The 22,568-nt window shown below is 51.9% G+C and overlaps 1 protein-coding gene across 1 annotated transcript in view; it reads right to left on the bottom strand.

Annotated features, from left to right (window-relative positions):
- The window catches only part of CDYL (chromodomain Y-like), a 97,310-nt gene that overhangs the window by 14,676 nt on the left and 60,066 nt on the right, over nucleotides 1-22,568 (bottom strand). The window contains 1 exon segment of the mRNA XM_018039130.1: nucleotides 20,055-20,721. Within this exon segment, the coding sequence (XP_017894619.1) occupies nucleotides 20,055-20,721 (667 nt within the window).

Genomic DNA, 22,568 nt, shown 5'->3' with positions numbered 1-22,568 from the left:
CGCATCCCCGCTTCCTGAGACGCACTGGAGCCATACTGAGCCCGGGGGGCTCCGAAACTTTGTACTGAGGAGCCACGCGCACACAGCATCTGTACGCAATTAACTCATTATCTTTAAAGAGTAAAAGAACACCAAAGGATGGAGGGTGCAAAAAAGTGGCTGTAGTGTATGAAGCACACACAGAATTCCTTGAAATGACTAAATAGCTCATGAATGCCAGAGATACATGAAGGCAGGTAAATGGAAAACAGTGAAGTGGATTAGTTAAAAGTCTACGAGTATCAGAATTAAGAATCATTCTGAAAACCGACAGCAGGGACGACACAAGCTGTGACGTCCTCAGTCGATATTTTGTTTCTGGAGGGAATCGATCCAGGAATATTAAGTATGAAACAGCGGTGAGCAGGTTTAAAAAGACAAATACTGTTTTGCGAGAAAAAGCGGCAATTAATGAAGACTATGCGATTTTAAATAAATGTTAGCTGATTAAATTTCCTGAAACCCAAGTGACATCAGCCTGATTAAACCAAAGATTCTCAACTGTGAGGTTCAGTCGTGTGACACTTGACCTGAGAAGTGCAACATCCCTCCGTCCACAGATTCTCAAACTGATTCACAGCAGCATCAGGGCGCAGCTTCAAAACCATGCTCCCGGAGCCATTCCCCACCACCTGGGGTTTCTGGGGTCCCTGGCAGGGGGGGCAATCCTCTTGCATGACTCTGACGCCCGCTGCCTGACCAGCACAAGTTCCATCTTAATGGGACTCTCTGGTCCCAGAGGGAACAGCCTCGGTCAGAGGACGGAGACCAGTCAGCAGGAATGGTCCCTCCCCATCAGAGGAGTATCATCAACGTCCAGACGCCTGGAACAGACAAACAGGGAAATCGAGAGACCGAGCATGTGACCCAGACCAAGCAGGGAAGGACGCGGACCGGAAGACTGCAGGGAGCTGGGAGCTGCTGAAGCGTCGATCAGGGCATCAGAGACACAGAGGACAGTCCACACGAGCATGTGTGCTCCTCTCGATCAGCCACGGCGACGAGTGAACCAGAGGCGACAGCAAAGTCTCGGGGTCGGGGAACCAGTGGGGAGTCCGGCAGTCGAGAGAAACGACAACTTCACTGTGGTCCGATCAGAACTGCATTCCCACGCTCACAGCTCAGTAGCTGAACGGTTCTGTTTACAATTCTGAAACCGTTCGCAGTTCATGTCACGGAGAAGTGCAAACACCTCCACGTCCGGAAGACATCTACACCTGCCGTCACATGGCTTCCCGTTCAGTGACAACTGCTCACTTTCCCCCATCCTTCCCAGAAAGCAAGAGGGGGAAACGCCAGTCATCAATGGGGTGTCTCAAGTCACGACGGGGAGGCGGAGGGGGACGACAGACATCATGGGCCCGTCGGCACTTGGGGTCCCGGGCGTCTCACTGAATCGGTTTCAAAACATGAAAACCAAGCTCCAGCATTCAGCCGCCCTCCTGAGGTCACGGAGCCCTCATCCAAAAGGTCAGAGGGTGCCTGCAACTCCCCTCTGGACCTGCCTGTCCTATGGAAAACCTCAGGGTTGTCTGTCACCTGGAACTCCTGCTATCAGGCCAGGTGTGAGGAAGGGGCAGTCAAAGCCCCAAGAAACCGCTTCGGCTTAGCTGTCACACACACACACACACACACACACACACACACACACACACACACACTTTTTGTCCTCAATAAAATATTAGCGAACATAATTTGGAACATAATTTTTTATTATGGTAAAATCACACGGCATTTACCATTTCAATCGCTTTTGAGTGTACAGTTCGGTGGCACTCAGTACATCTACACTGATGGACAACCACCACCGCCCGGCGCAGAGCCCGCTGCCCCGCAAGGCGAGCCTGTGAGCCACGGCACGCTCACCCCTCATTCTCCAGGCAGCCTCCTCCTCCTTCCTGCGTCCACGAACATCATGGCTCCAGACGCCTCACGTAGGTGCGACCGCTTCACGTCTGTCCTGTGTCTGGCATACCTCACTCAGCGTGAGGCCTCCGAGGTGCATCCGTGCTGCAGCCTGTGTAAGAGCATCACTCTTCTCTAAGGATGAGGATGCTCCATTCCAATAGTAAAGAAAAAAAAACCACCACATTTTGTTTATTCAAGGATTCCCTGGTGGCTCAGAGAGTACAGTCTGCCTGCAATGCGGGAGACCTGAGTTTGATCCCTGGGTTGGAAAAATCCCCTGGATGGAGGAGAAGTCTGGCGGACTACAGTCCAGAGGGTCGCAAAGAGTCGGCCACGACCGAGTGACTTCACTTTCATTCCCCAATGGCTATCTGGGTTGCCTCCGTGTTTTGGCTGTTGTGAATAATGCTGAATGGACATTAGTATTCACGAGTGGACAAATACCTGACCCTACTTCCAATTCTCTGGATATTACCCTAGAAGTAGAATTAGTAATCCCATGGGTTATATACAAATCTGTGTCTGTTGACAGAAACCAGACCATACAGTAATTCTATGTTCAGTCTTATGGAGCTGTATTTAGTATTTTCCTAAGTTAGCTAGACTGTGTTTAATTAGCAATTATAACCAAACTCTTGGAGAAGATCCAAGTCATGGACTGGACTGGGATGACTTCCACTTTCTCGCTACGTTTCTCTGGCTTTCCTGGGATAGGGAAGCGGAGGAGAGAAACACTGGAAAGGTCACTACAATCAAACACAAACTGTACAAGCATCTGGAGCCGGTTTTGAGCTCTTGATCCAGAGACAAAATCCTCATAAACACATTATTTGCTTCCCTATGGCCAGGACTGCCTTTCTCCCAGCCAGCCTTGCAGTCTGCAGGTACACGTGAGGCTGCCTGCCTCCCTGAGGGTGGGATCCGGGCCTCGCAGGCCTGCACCTCCGGTCCTGAGCACCTGCCTTGCAGTTAGAGACCGTGTCTGCTGATGACATTCTCACAGGAGAGTAAAAGGAACCTGAAGATTGTTGTTCTCTGGAATAAACACACTCTGGTCAGCAATTCACCATCAGTTCAGTTTAGTTCAGTTGCTCAGCTTTTGTCACCGTCCAACTCTCACATCCATACACGACCACTGGAAAAACCATAGCCTTGACTAGATGGACCTTTGTTGGCAAAGTAATGTCTCTGCTTTTCAATACGCTACCTAGGTTAGTCATAACTTTCCTTTCAAGGAGTAAGCGTCTTTTAATTTCATAGCTGCAATCACCATCTTCAGTGATTCTGGAGCCCAAAAAAATAAAGTCTGACACTGTTTCCCCCTCTATTTCCCATGAAGTGATGAGACCAGATGCAATGATCTCCGTTTTCTGAATATTGAGCTTTAGGCCAACTTTTTCACTCTCCTCTTTCACTTTCATCAAGAGGCTTTTTAGTTCTTCTTCACTTTCTGCCATAAGGGTGGTGTCATCTGCATATCTGAGGCTATTGATATTTCTCCCGGCAATCCTGATTCCAGCTTTCCTTCTTCCAGCCCAGTGTTTCTCATGATGTACTCTGCATATAAGTTAAATAAGCCGGGTGACCATATACAGCCTTGATGTACTCCTTTTCCTATTTGGAACCAGTCTGTTGTTCCATGTCCAGTTCTAACTGTTGCTTCCTGACCTGCATATAAGTTTCTCAAGAGGCAGGTCAGGTGGTCTGGTATGCCCATCTCTTTCAGAATTTTTCAGTTTATTGTGGTCCACACAGTCAAAGGCTTTGGCATAGTCAATAAAGCAGAAATGGATGTTTTTCTGGAACTCTCTTGCTTTTTCGATGATCCAGTGGATGATGGCAATCTGATCTCTGGTTCCTCTGCCTTTTCTAAACCCAGCTTGAGCACCTGGAAGTTCACGGTTCACGTGTTGCTGAATGTCACCATATATTCTGCACACATCTACGATCAGTTCAGGTCACAAGCAGAAACACGGAGAGTCCGTGCTGTGTTCAGAGGATTCCTGGCACAAAGGTCAGTCCTCTGCAGCATTTCTTGTGTGGAAGAGCCTGCTGCAGGCTCTGATCTTCCCTGGAGGGTCAGCTGAGTTCCCCAGAGGGCACTCATCCCTCAAGGGACTTGGGCTCCTGGATCCAGAGAAGCAGGGAGCCCTCAGGGATCAGAGGAAATCTGAGCATCATTTTTACTCAGTTCAGCAGAAACGGCACTCATGCATCCCAAAGCTGTCGGCAGCAACATCTCAGACTGAGGAGCTGGAAACCCTCACAAGTGAAGTGTGCCCTTTGAAGAGGCTGATGGAAAACTTTCAAGCAGGGAGTCAAATTTTAATTACAGATGCAAATTCAAGCTTTTTAGTTTAGTTTTACTTATGAAAAAGTAAAATAAAAAGGAAAAACTACTACCAATAATAAATTCTATCATTCTAAATACACACATCAGGACAAGTTCCTAAAGCGAATCCAGAAAGACTGCTGATGCTTTAAATGCAACGCACTTTAGTTTCTCATTAACAGCTGCCAGTGTAAGTCATATGCTGGAGAGAACAAAGCTTAGCAAAAAATCTTTATGCTGCGTCACTTTAAAGTTTCAAAACAGGAACAGAAAATGGTCAGACCTACACTCGAGTCCTGAAATAAAGGATTCACAAGAAAAAAACTACAAGAAGGGTAACAACCACCTACACGCTGTGAGTCTTCAGCGGTGGAATCCTATTGTTCATCTTACCTACAAAAATTTTATTTCCTGCAAAAACGATCCTACTTTATTTGACACAGGACTGAATTCGCTCAACACTTTTCTTTACAAAATTTGCACTGACTTTTAGAACTAGCTTTTGCAACTACTGCTTCAGTAAGAGAAGTAAGTAATCGATTATAATCTGATCTCCCTGTTTAATGGTGCCAGCCCAATAATTTTAAATCCTGCATCTTAAAGGAAGACGTACTTGTGGTCAGGTATATGTGGAGTACAACCCGAGCTCTACTCCAGGGAAAATCAGCTCAGTCTACATTCACTGCGCTCAGTACGTTCCTGGCTAAAATGCTCAAGCGCCGACTTCCTAGTTGGGGTACAGGGGCGCCTCACAGAGGCCGAGACTCCAAACACCCCTTCTTGGATCACACATTATCACCCAGAATAAGGCTAATAAGGCCAGGGTGTTTGCTGATGTTCACGGCGAGGCCTACTGCAGCCTTCCAGCTGCAAAGCCAGCAGCTGGGGACCGGGGTGGACCCCGTCACCGGGACTTCCCGCGCTGCCCACGCGCCCATCGCAGTCTGGGTCTCGCGCATCCCGCGTCAGAGGACAGCGGAGCACCACTCCTTCTTCCTCGTGTAAAGTGACGCTGCTCAGTTGCGTCCGACTCTTTGTGACCCCACGGGCTACACAGGCCATGGGATTCTCCGGGCCAGAATACTGGAGCGGGTGGCCTTTCCCTCCTCTAGGGGATCTTCCTGACCCAGGGCTCGAAGCCAGGTCTTCCGCATTGCAGGGAGATTCGCTGGTAAAGAATCCGCGTGCAATGCGGGAGACCTGGGTTCTTCATGTGACTTTCTAAAGCAGCCCTCCTCCCCAACCCTCACCTCATCTCTAAATGAGCAACAGCTTAAATCAGAAGAGCACCTGCACTAACTTGAACTGTGTTCTCAAACACTACCATGACTCGAGGTTCGCAGCTCAGTGTGTTCTAGATGGGCAGGAGAGATCAGTAAAGCCACAAAGGCAAAGCTGCTGAACACACAACTCGCCCGCAACAAGGTGAAGCCGGGGAGACAGCGCCACGGAAAGCTGAGGCCCTGCACCTGGTCAGCAAGAGCGGAACACAGGCTGGGCTTCCTGGAGGCCAGGGCAAGGCTGGAAACCCCACTAAAAGACGATTCTAAATGAGAAATGTACTGCCTAAGTCGACGACCTGGTACTTCTAAGACCCAAGAGAAGTCACTCCCTGTTGGTCTTTCAAAGACCAAGAGACCAACACACACACACGCTCAGCCTCCCCAAACCAGAAGGAACAAGAGACAATGAAGGCAAAGAAACAGCACACAGCGCAAGTGCAGTGAGAGTCGCGCAGGCGTGCCCGACTCTGAGACCCCACGGACTATACGGTCCACGGAACTCTCCAGGCCAGAACACTGGGGTGGGTGGCCTTCCCCTTCTCCGGGGGATCTTCCCAACCCAGGGATCGAACCCAGGTCTCCCACATTGCAGGCAGATTCTTTGCCAGCTGAGCCAGCAGGGAAGCCCAGAACACTGGAGTGGGCAGCCAATCCCTTCTCTGGGGGATCTTCCCGACCCAGGAGTCCAACCGGGGTCTCCTGCACTGTGGGCAGATTCTTCACCAACTGAGCTCTCAGGGAAGCCAAGTCCACGGGGTCACAGAGGGTCAGACACGACTTGAGCACACAATGGAGCGGACGGCACACCCAGTGGGTACCCCGAGTGCACCAAGGCGGTGGCCTTCCCCGCGTTCCCCGACACACAAGGGCCTTCCTCCTTAAACAGACTCTAACACCGAGCCTCAGGTGCAGAGCTGATCCAGGCAGAGGGGAGGGGAGGGGAGGAGGATGTGCCGGCCCCTCGTTGGCCCCCAGACTCGCCCGGCATGGACGTGGGGCTGGACCTCCACCGCAGAAACACAGAGTGTCCCTGAACTTAGGATGCTTCGTAAGAAAATATGGTTTTATTTTAAAAGGAAACTGGCGGTGAGGACTTGATGCCTGTCTTCAGAGCTCAGCCGCTGGGCTAGGGTGACTGCCTGGGGGGAAGGGCAGGGTCAGACGGGCCACAGGGCAGGCCTGGGGCCAGAGACGGTCACCTCAGGCTCTTCACCTGCCCTTCCAGACAAGCTCCAACTGCACTTTCAGGGAGTTTACAGACCATGAGAACGAGGTCAAAATTCAACCCACAGGGAACTTTCAGGAAGCATTCTAAGTACCTGTGACGCTCACTCAGAATTCAGCTTCTTTTTAGTCAAGATTTATCTCATGAGGACCTAAAGGAAATTTACTCAGAACACAGAATATCTTTAACATTCAAAACATCTGGTGTGAAGAATCACCTCCCGGAAGAAGGGCCAAGTATGTTGTCTGTACTGAAAACACTGTCACCCACCCAGTGACCCCGCTCCAGGGATTTAACCAAGAACACTGAAAACATGTCCACGCAAGAGCACGCACACACGTGTTCACAGCAGCGTTACTCAAGGAGCTAAACGAGGGAGTGACCCAGACGTCCATCAACAGCATGGAATATGCACACCGTGGAGAATTATCCAGCCAAAAAAGGGACGAGGTACCCACTTAATCACTAACACGGATGAACTTTGAAAACACGCCAAATAAAAGAATACAGACACAAAATCCACACAGTTGGTTTCATTTACATGAACTGTCTAGAACAGGCAAACCCACAGAAGCACAGAGTGAGTTATCAGTTGCCAGGGGCCAGGAGGAAGGTGGAGAGGGGAGGGATTCCAACAGGCTAAGGTTTCCTTCCAAAGTGAAGGCAATGTTGAGGGACAGAATGGTGGCTGGGCTGCATAACATGAGGATGTGTTCAATAAAATCTGAAGTACAGCACTTTCAGAGCACGCATTATGGTGTGATGTCTATCTCACTTTTCTAAATGCAAAAAAATTACCTATTCAAACAGCAGAACCTCAACAGACAGTTGCTGGTTTGACATATATGTTTACCTTCAAATTATATAAGGTGCTGTAAGACTAAAACCAGTGAAATCTGAACAGTCAGATCACTATTCCAGGAGGGGAACATTACAGGTCAGTGCCAATAGGATCTTACGTCTATAATATTATTTAGTAAAGCAAATGCAACTGTGTATAAACAGCATAAAATATCATAGCTAAGCTGAGTTAATTCTAGGAACTCAAGGCTGATTTGGTGTTTAGGGAGAAGGGATGAGGAAGGAGCAGAACCCAGAGTAATTGACCCGTTTAAGGGAACAAATGAGAAAGAAAAATCTCAACACATGTAGGCAATGCAACATCGACTCGTGATAAAACACTCTGCTGGAAACAGAGTGAACCTTTAACTAAACTACGGCCCAATTCTGAAGTCCACCGCATCCCCGCCCTTTGCCGTCCCCGGGTCTCCCGCTGTGGACTGGCGGACTCTGGCAGCCTCGAAGCTGGAACAGAGACGCGAGGGGCTGTGGACAGGAGCCTGCCCCGCTGTGTCCTGGACACCGCCACGAGAATGAGGCCAGAGCAGCTGGAGGAGGAGGAGAGGCCCAGGCTGCTGCCCCGCCGGTCCTGGCTGAGGCCGCGCAAGGCCCGATGAGGATTTTCAGTCTCACTCTCATCTGACGCAGCTGTGGGCTGGGCTCCCGAGTCAGACCACCTTGAATCCTTGCTGGCTCCCCAGCTCACTGGCAGCCACCCCACACGGCGACCGCGGGATCGGGTGACTGAGGCGCGCAGAGCGTGCATCCCGCACCCACTGGAAACCCGCTGCGCTCGCTGCACACACGCAGCAGCGCAGGCTGCCGCTTTCGCCGCCTTTGTGCCTGGCCTGCTGCACTTCTCATCGCCTCAGCTGTCTCAGTAACAGACACGCCCAGCTTTTACTAGAATGAGGAGAGCGAGCGATTCTGAAGGCTGTGGCTGCAGCGTTTAAACTGAGGCAACGCCGGTTTGTAACACTGAACGTTTCACGCGCCTTCTGTGCACCCTGCGGCGTGCTCGTCAGCGGAGTCCGAAGTGTCCGTCGGTCCCACGCCGCTACCCGTCCGCCCATCTTGCCCTCCCTCCACTTCCCTTCCCCTCTAACCAGCACCCTGTGTTGTCTGTCCACTTACACACACACACAGAAACGTCACGCACGAATGCCGTCATCCGTTCCCTTCAGCACAATGCCTTCCAAGTCCACGCTGTCTCAAACGGCGAGACCAGGTCTCTGGCGGCTTGGTATGCCTTCACGTGCGTGTGAGTGCGTCCGCCTCACATCTTCTTTATCCGTCCATCTGCTGACGGGCGCTTAGGCTGCTTCCACGCCTTGGCTACAGTAAACGCTAAATGGACACAGCGGTGCACGTCTCTGAATGAGTACCTTCACATTCTTTGGGTAAATACCCAGAAGCAGGACAGACAGACCACAGCTCTGTTTTCAGTTTTCTGGGAAACCTCCACACTGTTCTCCACAGCGGCTGCACCGATTCACGTTCCCATCCAAAGTGCCCTTTTCTGCAACCCTCACCAACACGTGCTACTTCTTACCTTTTTGGTAACAGCCCTTTTAATGGACATGCCGCACTATCCCACTGTGGTTCTGATTTGCATTTCCCTAGTAATTAGCGATGTTGAACATCGCTTCATGTATGACTGTTTTTATCCTTGGATCACACCTTTAAAAATCAGGGTCAAATTCAACACTAATATGTTCCTATTTGAAAATAAGTTGCATCTAAGAGAAGAGGTTGGGGGAAACATTCAGCACTTCCATCTGGTGGCTCTTGGACAGGCAGCTGAACGCAGACCTAGGGGCAGTCTTGTTGAGATCAGAGACGCCCACCCACCCACCCGAGGTTCTCAGATCGGCTGAGTGACATGCCCGACATACCTCTACAGCAAACCACCTTAACGAGGAAACCTCGAATTAGAACAAAGAACAGCAAACAACATGAAAACAAGAGCTTAGATTATGCCGTTTAGAACAGCATCCAAAACTATTAAGAGAATCCAAAGGAATCCACTAATGAAAGACACGTAAGGTCTCTGCTCACAAGACTAAAAACACCTGTGCTGACTGTAACTATGCCAATCTCCCCTAAATGACAAGAGTGACCGCAACCTCAGTTCAGACCCCAGGAGGGCTCTGTTCTCCTGGGGAGTGGAAACTTCAAGCTGACCCTGCCCTGGACGTGGACATGGACAGGGCCCTCCTGAACAAGGACACGGGGGCGGACTTCCTCTACCAGACGCCAAGACTTCAAGACACTGCCGGTAAGACAGTGTGGGACGGCGAGAGAACAGACCAGAAGCCTGGAGACGGACCTGCAGAGACGGCCCCCGGGGGGCCACCCGAGGCGGTTATGCAGCAGGGATGGCAGTGTACAGAGCCTGACAGCCACACATCCTCCAAGGCAAACACAAAAGCTTCAACAAGAGCGGGTCTGGAGGTGAGAAGAGACTCAACAGCACACAAAGGAACAGAAGAAACGGGGGACTGGAGCGCATGACACCAAGAACTCGGTCACCAGAGCACCGCCGAGCACGGAAGAGCTCGTCCGCAGACGGGAAGAGGCCTGCGCCGCAGCCCCACAGAGGCCTGTCTCAGGCACTGTGTACAGAGCACACACACAGGCTTCTCAGATCACTACAGCCACCGGGCTGTCACGCCACGCCCTGCTCACCTGGAGACGTGAGGAAGGTCCCGGTGCTTTCAGGACCATCGGGGGTGAGGGCCCTGCTTGTAGGATACCAGACTGTGCTCCCCGAGGGGAAGGGGCTGGCGAGGACGGGGAGGAAAGAGCCTGGCGGCTGGTGGATGGGTGACCAGGGGCCTGCCCACAGCGCCCTCAGGCCAGACCCAGGCGCGAGCCCAGCTACCTGTCACATCTCCGCTGCCGGCGGCCCCTTCACAGCAGAGCCGAGTGTGGCATCGGAGCCCGCCTGGCCCCAAAGCCCACACCACCTCCCACCTGGCTCTTCACAGCAGAAGCGTGCTGACCCCTAGGCTAGACTGTCCTCTTTGGTCCAGAGTATTCACCGAGCGAGGCCCGGGAGAGAGGGAATCCCCTGGAAGGCCTGAAGGGGGTCACCGTTCAGCATGAGGACTATTTCCGAGCCGAGAATTATTCAACCAGACTTTGTGTCCTCGGTGAAAAGCAAGAGGTATGGCAATGTCACAGAATCACCAAAGTGAACTACTTAAGACGAGAATCATGGCCTGTGTTTAGAAACTAATCACTTAAAAAAGTGATCCTGGGGCTGCCTGAAAGAAGCCACGTTTGCTCCAAACAGACGCCTGTAAGTGATCTCTCTCCTTGATCAGAGCGGAGCAGACACGGGCAGCTGCCGACGATGCCGCAGGGTGAAGCGCCCCCCAGCTCGGCGGGAAATCGCGAGCGCGCGCACCCTGACGCCACTCTGTCTGCACCCCGCACACACCTCTGAGGGCGGGTGTAGCATTCCTGCGAAAAGTGAGGCCCAGCTGCCTCCACAGCCCCTCGCCAGGGAAGTCGCTCCTTCTGGCCGCCTCCACCGCTATTTCTCCTGCTTTGAAAAAAAACGAACAAACAATAGCCCAGGCTCCCCCCTGAGCTGTCTTCTCCTTAATTGTATTTGAAACTTCAAAATGACCATGATGATTAAAAACAAATGAAAGCAATGGTAGTTTTAGGAGAAAAAAAAATTCATCTTGAAACCATGTAATTTTGACTTTGATCACACGATATCAGTGTCAATACTGGGGCTGCTTATTTTCCCCAAACTCAAGAGAAAGCAAAAATAAACCAAACCTCCCTGGCTCACAGGACCGCCCTACAGAGGACATCCTCAGAATCACACGTGGTTTTGCTGCTTCTCAGCCACCCCCAGCAAGAGTCCGATGCTTCCGGGGAGTGGAATGACTTCTATGCTCTCAAATGATGAGAACTCACGCATACTCCTCGAGACAACTACACATCTTCTCAAAAGCTTCTTCTTGTATCTCAACTTTTTACTCATAACTTCAGAGTCCTCGCCGCCTGGCTGTCCCCTCCAACAGTCTCATGATCCTCTGTACCTTTCCAAAACGTGCCCCAAAAGAGGCAGGCTTCCTTTGCGTACGTGGGGAAGCAAGGCAAATCAAGCCAGTGACTGCTTCCCTCTTGATATTAACAGCCATGTCATCCTTAAAGACACAAAACCACTTTCTCAAAATTGAGGCTGAGAGTCTATTCAACGCTTAGAAGAGGCGCTCTCACACTGATTATTAATGAGGACTTTAAAGCCCACTATGACTGGATCCTTCGATCAAAGTTCTAAAATCAACAACTCTGCTAAAAACAGGTGCAGCCGCTATGGAAATACATTTTGGAGGCTCTTCAAAAATTTAAAACATACAATTACCATATGACCCACCAATTCCTATTTCTAGGTATTTATCTGAAGAGAATAAAAACACTAACTCAGAAAGATACACACTCCTTTTTGTTCACAGCAGCGTTACTTATAATAGCCAAGATAGGGAACAACCTAAGCGTCCATGGATGAATGTACAGAGACGTGCGGTGTGTACACACACACACCTGCTGTGTAACACCTCAGAATTTACCACTCGCAGACACGAAGAACTGTGGACACAAAGGAGCTGAGGACACAGAGGCCATCTATGTTACAGGGGGACTTTCACCTGTGTGCAGGGCTGGCATCCCCAACACCCCCACGGTGTTCATCAAGGGTCAACGGTAAATAACTATCAACCACCTTGACATACAAATGTGTCTATGTCCCTGCTGGACTTGAAAAGCTGGTTGCAATTTTTATGTGAGCTAACAATATTTTAAAAACCAGACAACTTCAGGCTGAGCAGCAGCCACCCAGCACTGGTCACTTGATTTCAAACCCCATCCCCCGTGCTGGTTCTCCCCTGGCTGTATGCCAAGCCCCATTATATGTCCACGTTATATACAGAAACAGTTATACCATTTCTATCTCATGGTTTCCAAAACTCCAAGTCCTATACTAAAAGGGAGTACTTGGCAGTTAAAGCAACTTCTCATTCATAAAATTGAGCAGCACAGTTAACCTGTCATCCTCCGTGGTGACGGCGATTAGGCTTAATGCCAAGAGCCTGGAGACAGGGAACAAGAGGAGCCTTGCTCCTGCCGCACCGCCCCTCTCACAACCCCGCGGGGTCCCGTGGAGGCAGAGGTTAGGGGGCATCCGGCCGTCCTACACTCTCCCACCTCTCATGGTATCACTGTCTGTGCAAACACTGCGCTGACGTCTCAGTCCTGCCGCCCCCATCTGACACATGACAGGTAGACTCACGGGATGAGATACAAAATCCTTACTCTGTTGCCAATATGAATCGATCAGAATCGTGGGCATACCTCCTAACATACCACGTCTCATTAACTACTTGACTTGAGGGTTGAATTAGAACCAGAGATTGTCCCTGTTAAGGCTCTGATCCCTGTAGACTCCCAGAAATTGCCATGACGACAGCTATCAGCAGAATCAGTCCTGTGGGCTGGAGAGAGAAGGGTGCTGTTGAAAGTGGACCCCCACTTGAGCTGCCAGCCCCGGGGAAGCAAGGGGCTTCCAGACACAGGACGCGTTTCAGGCTCCACGGCCTTCACCCCTGACCCAGACAGAACCAAGTGTTTTAATTTTCAAAAGCAAACTTTAAGGCTCTTGACCACACCCACCCACCCCCAGGATGAAGCAGGTCAAGGGAGAAAAGGCACCAGGACGCTCATCAGCTGCTGTAAACCCCTGAAGGCAGACGCCAGACAAGCCTGGGCACTCTACCCACTGGCATGGGCGCCCTCGTCCTGCATGGGGCCAGGAGGACGTGCACACACACGGGCTCAGACGTGAGATGAGTGTGGTCCCCGGGTAAGGCTGATGCTGATGTGGACGTGAAGTCTTCACGTTTTGAAAAAGTTAAACTACCCTCCCCTCTGCCCCCACCCCCTCCCAATCGGCAAGGGATATATTAAGAAAATCAACAGAAAATGAATGCAAACAGGCAATTGTAACAAACGATGATACCATTTTCTGCCTTCTCATTAGGCAGGTAGATTTATGAAGAGTTGATTAAGAACAGGTGAATGGGCACCTAGTCTTCAAGTTTGTTTAGAGATGAATTTGCTCCCATCGATCAAAACCTTAGGTCCGCTGTGGCCCTTGTATCCACCCTTGCTCGCAGCAGCAAGTGACTCAGGAGGAGAGCATCTCCACATGTGCGTCCCCGTGGGTATAAACACACACGCGAGGGGCGGGGGTCGCAGGGCGAGGAGATGAGGCAAAGCACAGAAAACGGTGAGCATGTGGACAAGGGCAGACGTGCTCTCTTCGCACTGCCTCCCAGCACCCCCGTAAGGCTGAAATCATATTAAAAAAAAAAAAACAAACTTACAACTTAAAAAAGAAGTGAGGCAGAGATACGAGTCTTAACATAGAAAGTTCTCCAAGACGCAACGTCAAGTGAGAAAGACAAACCCAAGCACGTTTATGGAGCAGGACTCCACGCTGAAGAGTCCAAGCAGACGGAAAAACATCTGGACTGACACGCGTCGAATCACGACCGTTCCCTCTGGGGAAGGAAACGGGATTCCGCGGGCAGCAGGCGATGGCACACCGTCCCGTTCCGCTCAGTGTACTTGTCCAATCCACAGCATTTATGGATTACTTGTGTTTAAGATGGGGGTATCAATAAAACATATTCACTTACAGGGGAAGAAACCATTTATACAATGTGGTTCTCCCCTAAAGGATGCACCAAGACGCCGGCCCCCGGGAAGGCGGGTGTGCAGGCAGACGGGAGCAGGACACACTGCCGCCCGTGCGTGTGCCTGAGGCCAGGCTAGCACCCAAAGGCAGAGCCAGGGACGCTGAGCAGGGAGCGCCCGGGCCCAAGCACAACACCCCTGCTGAAAAGCAGGCCAGCGCCGCTCTGACGGCAGGCGCCAGGAGGCATTCACGCCAAAAATAACCACGACCCCTTTAAAGGATGGAGGGCTGTCCACCTGAGTGTGAAAACACATCCAGGATGTGTCAAAAAACTGAAAAGGAACCTAAGCGGCAGAACCGTGAGACAAGCAGGAGCCACTGATGTGTTCAGAGATGCGCGTGCCTGCGCAGCTTCTGCAGGGAAAGAACCGTCAGCAGCAGTTCTCAGAGCAGGAGGAGGTGGTGGGGGAGGGAAGGTGGGACTGCTTCTGCAAGGAAAGAACGGTCAGCAGCAGTTCTCAGAGCAGGACGAGGTGGTGGGAGAGGGAAGGTGGGACCTTTACCTTTTTTTTTCCTTTGAGATGTTTTAAGATATTACAGAAAAACTGGACAGAATTTTTTTTTTGCCAACCCAATATTTTATGTCTTCCAGTTCTTTAAAAATTTGAACTGTTAAAACACTTACTAAAAAGAAATTACGAACACCTGAAGACAATTTTAAATCAAGACCAAATAGGCACTAAATCTAACTATAAGAACCTAAAATAACACAGCAGACAGTCAGATGAACTTAGTGTTAGCGGACAGTCACTCCCCATCCTGCTCCACGAAACCGCAAAGTTACAGGGAAAGGGCACGGGCTGGCACTGGAAGGTGCCCCGAGGGCACCCTGGTCCCTGAGAGCCGCGGGCATGGAGGCGGGACGGGGCCTGGGCAAGTGCCCGGTGCTGCTGCTGCCGCCCTGGGACCACAACCCCGAGAGCCACTGCACGGGAGGAGACGCCACAGAGAGTGGGGGGAGAGAAGCCACACGGTCCCAAGGACCCCGAAGTGGGCTCACCGGTCAACACTGCCCAGAGTCCCAGGTATCCCTGAGTGTCCCTGGAGACCCGCGCAGGGGAGCGAGGAGGGGCGACCCCCAGGAGCAGAGGACAGAGTGCAGAGCTCGGGGTGGGGGTGGGGCGTGGGCCTCCTCCCACGGGGACCCAGGCTTGTCCAGGCAGTTGGGAGCATCCAGGATGCGGGGGCCCGTCAGACAAGAGATGCCAACCGACGATCTGCTGCTTTCAAAGGGAAATGCTTTGTGTCACGCCCTTGGGCGCATGTTTAATTGACTGTCTGCTACTGTGTGGCTTCAGACACCCTCTTGTCCTGCGGGCACTTCCTGCAGCGCCCCAGCCTCCTGGCTTCTTAACCTCCCTGGATTCAGGTCCCACTTTCCGCACCTTCCGCAGTAAGCGGCCCCAGGCTGCCTCTGACAAAGGAGCTCTGAGCTTCCCTGACAGGCACAGGGGCCAGGACCTGTCTCACGTTCTTACCGGAGGACTTTACGTGCCCCTCTCTGGAAGTAGCACGCTTCCTCCGGGGTCCTTGCTTTGACTGAAAATGCTCATGAGGTGGAGAACGTGGTCCATTGAGGTGTCGTCTCAGTCCTTTTCCTCCTGAACCTGTTGTTAGCAGCTGACTCTCTGCAACCCCATGAACGGCAGCCCACCAGGCTCCTCTGTCCGTGGGGCTCTCCAGGGAAGCATGCTGGGGTGGGCTGCCATGCCCTCCTTTAGGGGCTGAGCTCTCGTCTCCTACACTGGCAGGCGGGTTCTTTACCGATGAGTCTGGACTTAAAATCCAGCTGCCAACCCTACACCGTAACAATGATAAGGTTTACATGTCATTAGAAAAAAAGTTGGCTAATAACATTTTCTCAAAGTCATACTAGTGGAATGGTGATTAACAACATATTTGAATTCACAAAAAAACAAAGTAATGATAATATAGTTTTTAAAAGCAATTGCTTTTGTAGGATTAATTCACCAGGCAATTAAGAGCATAAAAACAGAATCATTAACTTATTAATAAAATAGACCAGAAAGACAGCTGCACTGCCTAAATTTAAAACTTTTTCTGTTTCTGAGTAAAGAAACACATTCATCTTTTAAACCTCTGTTTCATACTTAAAATCATCAAAAACTAAACACACATACGGTTAGTCTGTAAGAGTCACTGTGTGTATGTTAAAATTCTCCAGAAACATTTACTCTTTTGGGTAACAGACATTTAAATATCTGTTGTGCTTGGTAGCAAAAATATCCCCCCACACAATTAATGATTTGAATAGGAGATGGTTCGTTTCCCAATGACTCCACAAGTAGCACTTCAATTAGTTTTAGAAAAACAAATCAGGGTTCTGGTGCAGCTCTAAAATTAACCCTGTGTTAAGAATGTGCAAACGTGGACCAACTCCTTAGAAGGGCCTCAGCCCAGCTTGCTGTGAAAGAGACACGCCAAGGGCAAGCATGGGCTTTTCTGGAAGGTTCTGTGCTCTGGCCCATGGACCTGTCTCTGCAACAGCACGCGCTCCCATTGAGCATGACCCAGGGACGGGGCCACAAAGGATGTGCTCCAGCGCCCCTGCAGTGAGCACCGTCCTGCCTGACACACTAGCCCCACGCAAGCTCGGCTCTGGCCAAGGGGTGCGGGGCGCTGAGCCCCATGAGAGAAGATCCCTCCCGGAGCCCAAGTCCAGCGCCTCTACGCAGGAGGGTGACGGGAGGCGAGGCGCCCTGACACCCCTGCAAGCCGGGCCCGCCGCGGCCCTGCAGACACTCCTGGGGGGCTGCCGGCCTCCCCACCATCTGCGTGGGGGGAAGGTCTCAACCTGTGGCGGATTTGGGGGGGCAGGAGAGTAGGACGCTCCCGGGGGCCCTGGGGAGTACGCCGCTCTCACCCCAACCCATCCACCCCGCAGAACAAGACGGAAGGCCGGTGAGATTTTACGCTCACGTGCCCCTTGTGGTTTTAACCACAGCCACCCTTACAGATACTGAAAAAAAATTTTTGAAAGGGTCAGAGTACTGAAAACAGAAGTTAGCAACTTTTAATTCAAATAGAAGCCACGGCACACCTTAGGCCCAGAACTTAAGGCTTTTGCTGAGAGCAGCCAGCCCTGCAGAGCTGTGCCAAGAGCAGCACGTGGAGACAGAAGGGTCAAGACAGCTTCTAGTTTGTGGACGACCAACCACAGAATCTGAGTCCGCCCATTGGAACCGTGGCTGCCTAGACCAGGCAGAGTGAATGAGTGTTTGTGAGTGTGTGTGTGCACGCCTTCAGTTCAAAGGTGATGCGGTCTCTGTCACAGGATTCTGTTATGTGTGTGTCTTCCTAGAGCAGGGGCGTGTGAACCTAGAGGGGGATGCGTGTGCGTGCCTCTAGCCCACAGGCTGCGCAGGCTCTGTCACAGGGACACCAGCTCTTAGAGAGTGTGTGTTGCGTGTGTGTGTGTTGTGTGTGTGTGCACCTCCGTCAGCCCGCAGGCCGCGCGGGCTCTGTCACAGGGACTCCAGCTCTTAGAGTGTGTGTGTGTTGTGTTTGTATGTTGTGTGTATGTATGGTGTGTGTGTGTGTGTTGCGTGTGTGTGTGCACCTCCTTCAGCCCGCAGGACGCGCGGGCTCTGTCACAGGGACTCCAGCTCTTAGAGTGTGTGTGTGTTGTGTTTGTGTGTATGTTGTGTGTATGTATGTTGTGTGTGTGTGTGTGGTGTGTGTGTGTGTGTTGCGTGTATGTGTGCACCTCCTTCAGCCCGCAGGCTGCGCGGGCTCTGTCACAGGGACTCTAGTCTGTCCCCGCAGCGGGAAGGCAGACGCAGACCATCAGCGTGAACACACATGGCTGCATTCCAATAAAACTTTATGAAACAGAAATCAGTTTCTTATATTTCATGGCTCATGAAGTATTATTCCTCTTGATTTTCTCAAACATCAGAAGATGTGAAAACCCTTCTCAGGTGACAGGCCACGTTGCACAGGCCACACAGGGTCTGGCCTGCGGGCGCAGGCCCTGTCTTCAGCAGCAGAGCTGGGCACAGAGTAGGGCCCGGCGTCTGCCACGCAGGACGACACGTCCGTCTGTGCATCTGGCGGGGGCAGCCAGTGATGGTGCAGAGAACAAGACGGGAGGAACTGAGAAACAGCGCGGACTCCCGCTCTGCTTGAACCACACGAGCTCTGCGACTCGACCTCCCCATGAAGCGGAGCCTTCTATCAGCCACCACCAGGTCTTGCCTACCCCTGAACCACTACAGCCCTTCCTGACACCGAGTTCAAGGCCCGTGGATGAGAGGTCAGCTCTGCAAATGCGCTCACACAAGCTCCCGGAGGCCGAGGGCAGGGAGGGGCAGAGCACCCAGGTGAAGTACGCGTTGGACAAACACCGGCAAGGGATCGCTATTGCGCAAAGGGGACCCTGACCTCAACCTATCCCCCTCCCTGGGATCCAGGGCCCAAGACCAAGCCGGCGGGACCCACCACGGCAAGACGGCTGAGTGGGGTTTCAGAGGAGCAGAGCTCCCCACACCATCACTGCATCCCATTCCACATTAGTCCACTGACTGTGGCCCAAGGAACATGCACACAGTCCAGGGGCGGCCCCAGTCCTGCTCATGGACAGGCTGGGGGAGCAGTGGGTCCCAGACCAGAGGGGACCAGAGTTCACGAGGCAAAGGGAGGGCTGGGGCAGCTCCCGGCAGAGAAGAGCAGGTGCCCCGGAGGCAGTGGGCAGGCAGGGGAGGCCCAGCAGACTCGGAGGTACCTGCTGACCGAGGCAATGGTGGAGCAACCTGTCTGGCGACTGGGGATGGCTGTTCTGTTCAAGAACGGATGGGAAGTGGATGGGGGCTCTCAGAGGGCAGAAAGCAAGGGGACCGGTAAGAAAGCCATGGTAGGTGAGAAGGCACCAGGACCCACCGTGTGGCAAGGCTTACATCAGAGAAGACGCAGCAGAATCCTAGAGGTGGCGGCTCACCAGGCCTGGGGAAAGCGCTGGGAGGGAAGCCGTCTATGCTGACGCCCAGGTGTGCGACCCAGCGGTCAGGCAGCCCACAGGATGACCACCTGAGCTGCACGGTCCAGGGGCAAGAACGGCATAAAAACACAACAGAAAACAGCACCCATGCTGAACGGACTCCTACTCTGCAATAAAGATCCCAACAGCTGACTGTTTCAGAGAGACCCCCCCAAAGTCCCAAAGTCTCTATTTGTGGTCGATACCCCACTGAAAGGCATTTCTGGTTATTTAGATGAGTTAGGACAGTAAGAACTGTGACTTCTAATCAATATTGCTCACACTTTGAAATTTCAGATGGATTCCTAACATGAGACCCAATGTGTTAAGATGCATAAAAGCAGAAACTAAAGAAATACCAGCCACGACCTAACTAGAAGGGGACGTTGTTTAAAGCAACCGCAGGCAGTGGGCCAGCCCGCGGGCAGCCGATGGGACAGAGCCCGTGCTGATTTCAGAGGCCAACGCCCTAGGCTTCGGGTAAAGAGAGGATGGGCCAGTGAGCTCTCTCCAGGGTTCCCACAGACACACCTGCTCTGTCAGGAGCAGGGCCCGCGGAAGCCCCCGGGCTCAGGCCGGGCAGCTTGCCTTCCGGAGCAGAACTGCGGAGGTGAGGGGGGCCCCCCCAACGCCCCTCCGAGACTGTCACTTACCTTTCCCATTCACGGCCAGCCCCGTGGCCATGGCTGCGGTCACGGGGCCGGATGCCTGCGGCACCAACGGGTGTATCCGGGGCCGGCTCCCCATCCGCGCCCGCTCTGCCCCTGGGCCCAGTAGGGCCCCGACCGGCTTCTCGGCCGCCGCCTCTGGGGCCGCCGTGTCCTCCGGCCCCTGCTCCACGGGGTCCGGCTTCTCGGGGCTCTCGTCCTGAAAGCCGTCCACCGCGGTCCTGCTCTTGATGGGGCTCTTGGGCACAAGGATCTTGATGCCCGACCGGGCCAGGTCCATGTTCTTGCGGGCGGCCAGGCCTGGCGCGGGGCTCTTCCGGAACTTCTGGCTGGCGGCAAACAGCGGGCTGCTCTTGGCCTCGTGCTCCTTGCCTACCACTAGCGCTTTGGGGGCGGCCTTGGAGAAGCTGCTGTTGGTGGACCTGGAGATCTGTTTCCGGGCATTGTTCGGGGAGGTCCGGTTGGCCCTGGTGAAGGTGCCCTCCTTCTGCTTCTCGGTGTGGCGCCGGTTGAAGTCGTGGATGTACTCCTCGCAGTTCACCAGGTGCTGCTCCGGCTCCCAGGTGTCGTCCTCGCTGTCGTAGCCTTTCCACCGAACCAAGTATTCCGTCTTCCCTTTCTTGTTTTTCCTTTTGTCAACGATCCTTTCAACCTGTTTAGAGAGGAAAAGAGAAAAATAGGAACATGTTATCTGAAAAATAAACTGTGAGGGTAACTAATAATAATGGAACATCAGTTCAGTTGCTCAGTCATGTCCAACTCTTTGCGATCCCATGGACTGCAGCACGCCAGGCCTCCCTGTCCATCACCAACTCCTGGAGTTTACTCAAACTCATGTTCATTGGGTCAGTGATGCCATCCAACCATCTCATCCTCTGTCATCCCCTTCTCCTCCCGCTTTCAATGTTTCCCAGCAACAAGGTCTTTTCCAGTGAGTCAGTTCTTCCCATCAGGTGGCCAAAGTATTGGAGTTTCAGCTTCAACATCAGTCCTTCCAATGAATATTCAGGACTGATTTCCTTTAGGATGGATTGGTTGGATCTCCTTGCAGTCCAAGGGACTCTCAAGAGTCTCCTCCAACACCAGTTTAAAAGCATCAATTCTTCTGCACTCAGCTTTCTTTATAGTCCAACTCTCACATCCATACATGACCACTGGAAAAACCATAGCCTTGACTAGACCTTTGTTGGCAAAGTAACGTCTCTGCTTTTTAATAGCTGTCTACGTTGGTTATAACTTTTCTTCCAAGGAGAAAACGGAACATCAAAAATGAGAGAAACTGTTAACAGGTGACGTAAATGATTGTCCCTTCTGGAGCCAACCCATCTACAAACAGAACAGTAACACAACACTCAAGGTTTTAATGGTTTTCCTGAGATTAAGTCGAAGTGCTAAAATTTTAGGCCCAGAATATATGAACGTGCATTACGTTGGTCATTTTTTTGGTGTGATTCAAAGGGGGCTCTCTTTTTACTTTTTATAATGAACCCTGACCGCCTGATCCAGTTTTCATGGTCACAACTGGGCAGTGTCGGGCATCGGCCGCCCTCTGCCTGGTCATTGTGGCACCAACAGCCGGCGCTCCAGAAACAGCACAGCTGCGATCTGTGCCAGGTGGTCCGCACCAGCCCACTGAGGAAACAGGGTCTGTACTCCAAGTATTACTCAGAAGCACTCGGTTAGAATAAAAAAGGTCAACAGAGGACCTAACGCTTTCTTGGTGATCAGGGTATTTACCTTTCAAACTGGGTTTTAACTAGTTTTACGCCAACATCTTTAAAGGAAGATGCTGTCAATCTCTGAATTTCACGATCAACACATCCCACAATTCATGCACCCTTGCCATGAAACATATTGCTATTACCATTACTGTGACAAATTCCACCACCTTAATTAATGTGCTACGTGTTAGTAGGGGATTGCCTATGATTCACGTGAACAAAATATATTTAACATAAATGTCTCCAAGTTCTTGTGGAAATACTTAGAATCTGCTGTTATCTCTCTGGTCAACACAGAAACCACCAGCCCACTTCCCCAGTGGCAGCAGGCACCTCCATCCCTTATAAGTAGAGGCCTCAGCTACACAGCCAGCAACTCTTTAATTAAGGACACAGGTCTGAGCCATCATCAAGGTCTTCAGTAAAGTCACAGGTTAGGCCAGATGACACAACGGTGTACCTGCCCACCCCAGCAGGCATCACCCATTGGGAAATGGCCAGCATTCCCAAAGAGCAAAAGCTAAGTGCAGCTTAGCCCACCCCCCAGCATCTCCCCTATTGTTAAGATAACCCCCCCCCACCCCCGAACCCTCCAGCATATCTACCTGGGGTACAGAGAATCAAAGCCAGAAAACTACAGAACCTTTGGCCACCTGACACAAACAGCTGACTCACTGGAGAGACCCTGGTGCTGGGAAAGACTGACGACAGAGGATGAGATGGCTGGATGGCATCACTGACTGGATGGACATGAGTTTGAGCAATCTCTGGGAGCCGG

The sequence above is a fragment of the Capra hircus genome, chromosome 23 (assembly GCF_001704415.2).
Source record: "Capra hircus breed San Clemente chromosome 23, ASM170441v1, whole genome shotgun sequence".
Lineage (NCBI taxonomy): Eukaryota > Metazoa > Chordata > Mammalia > Artiodactyla > Bovidae > Capra > Capra hircus.
This window is presented reverse-complemented; position numbering and strand designations above follow the sequence as displayed.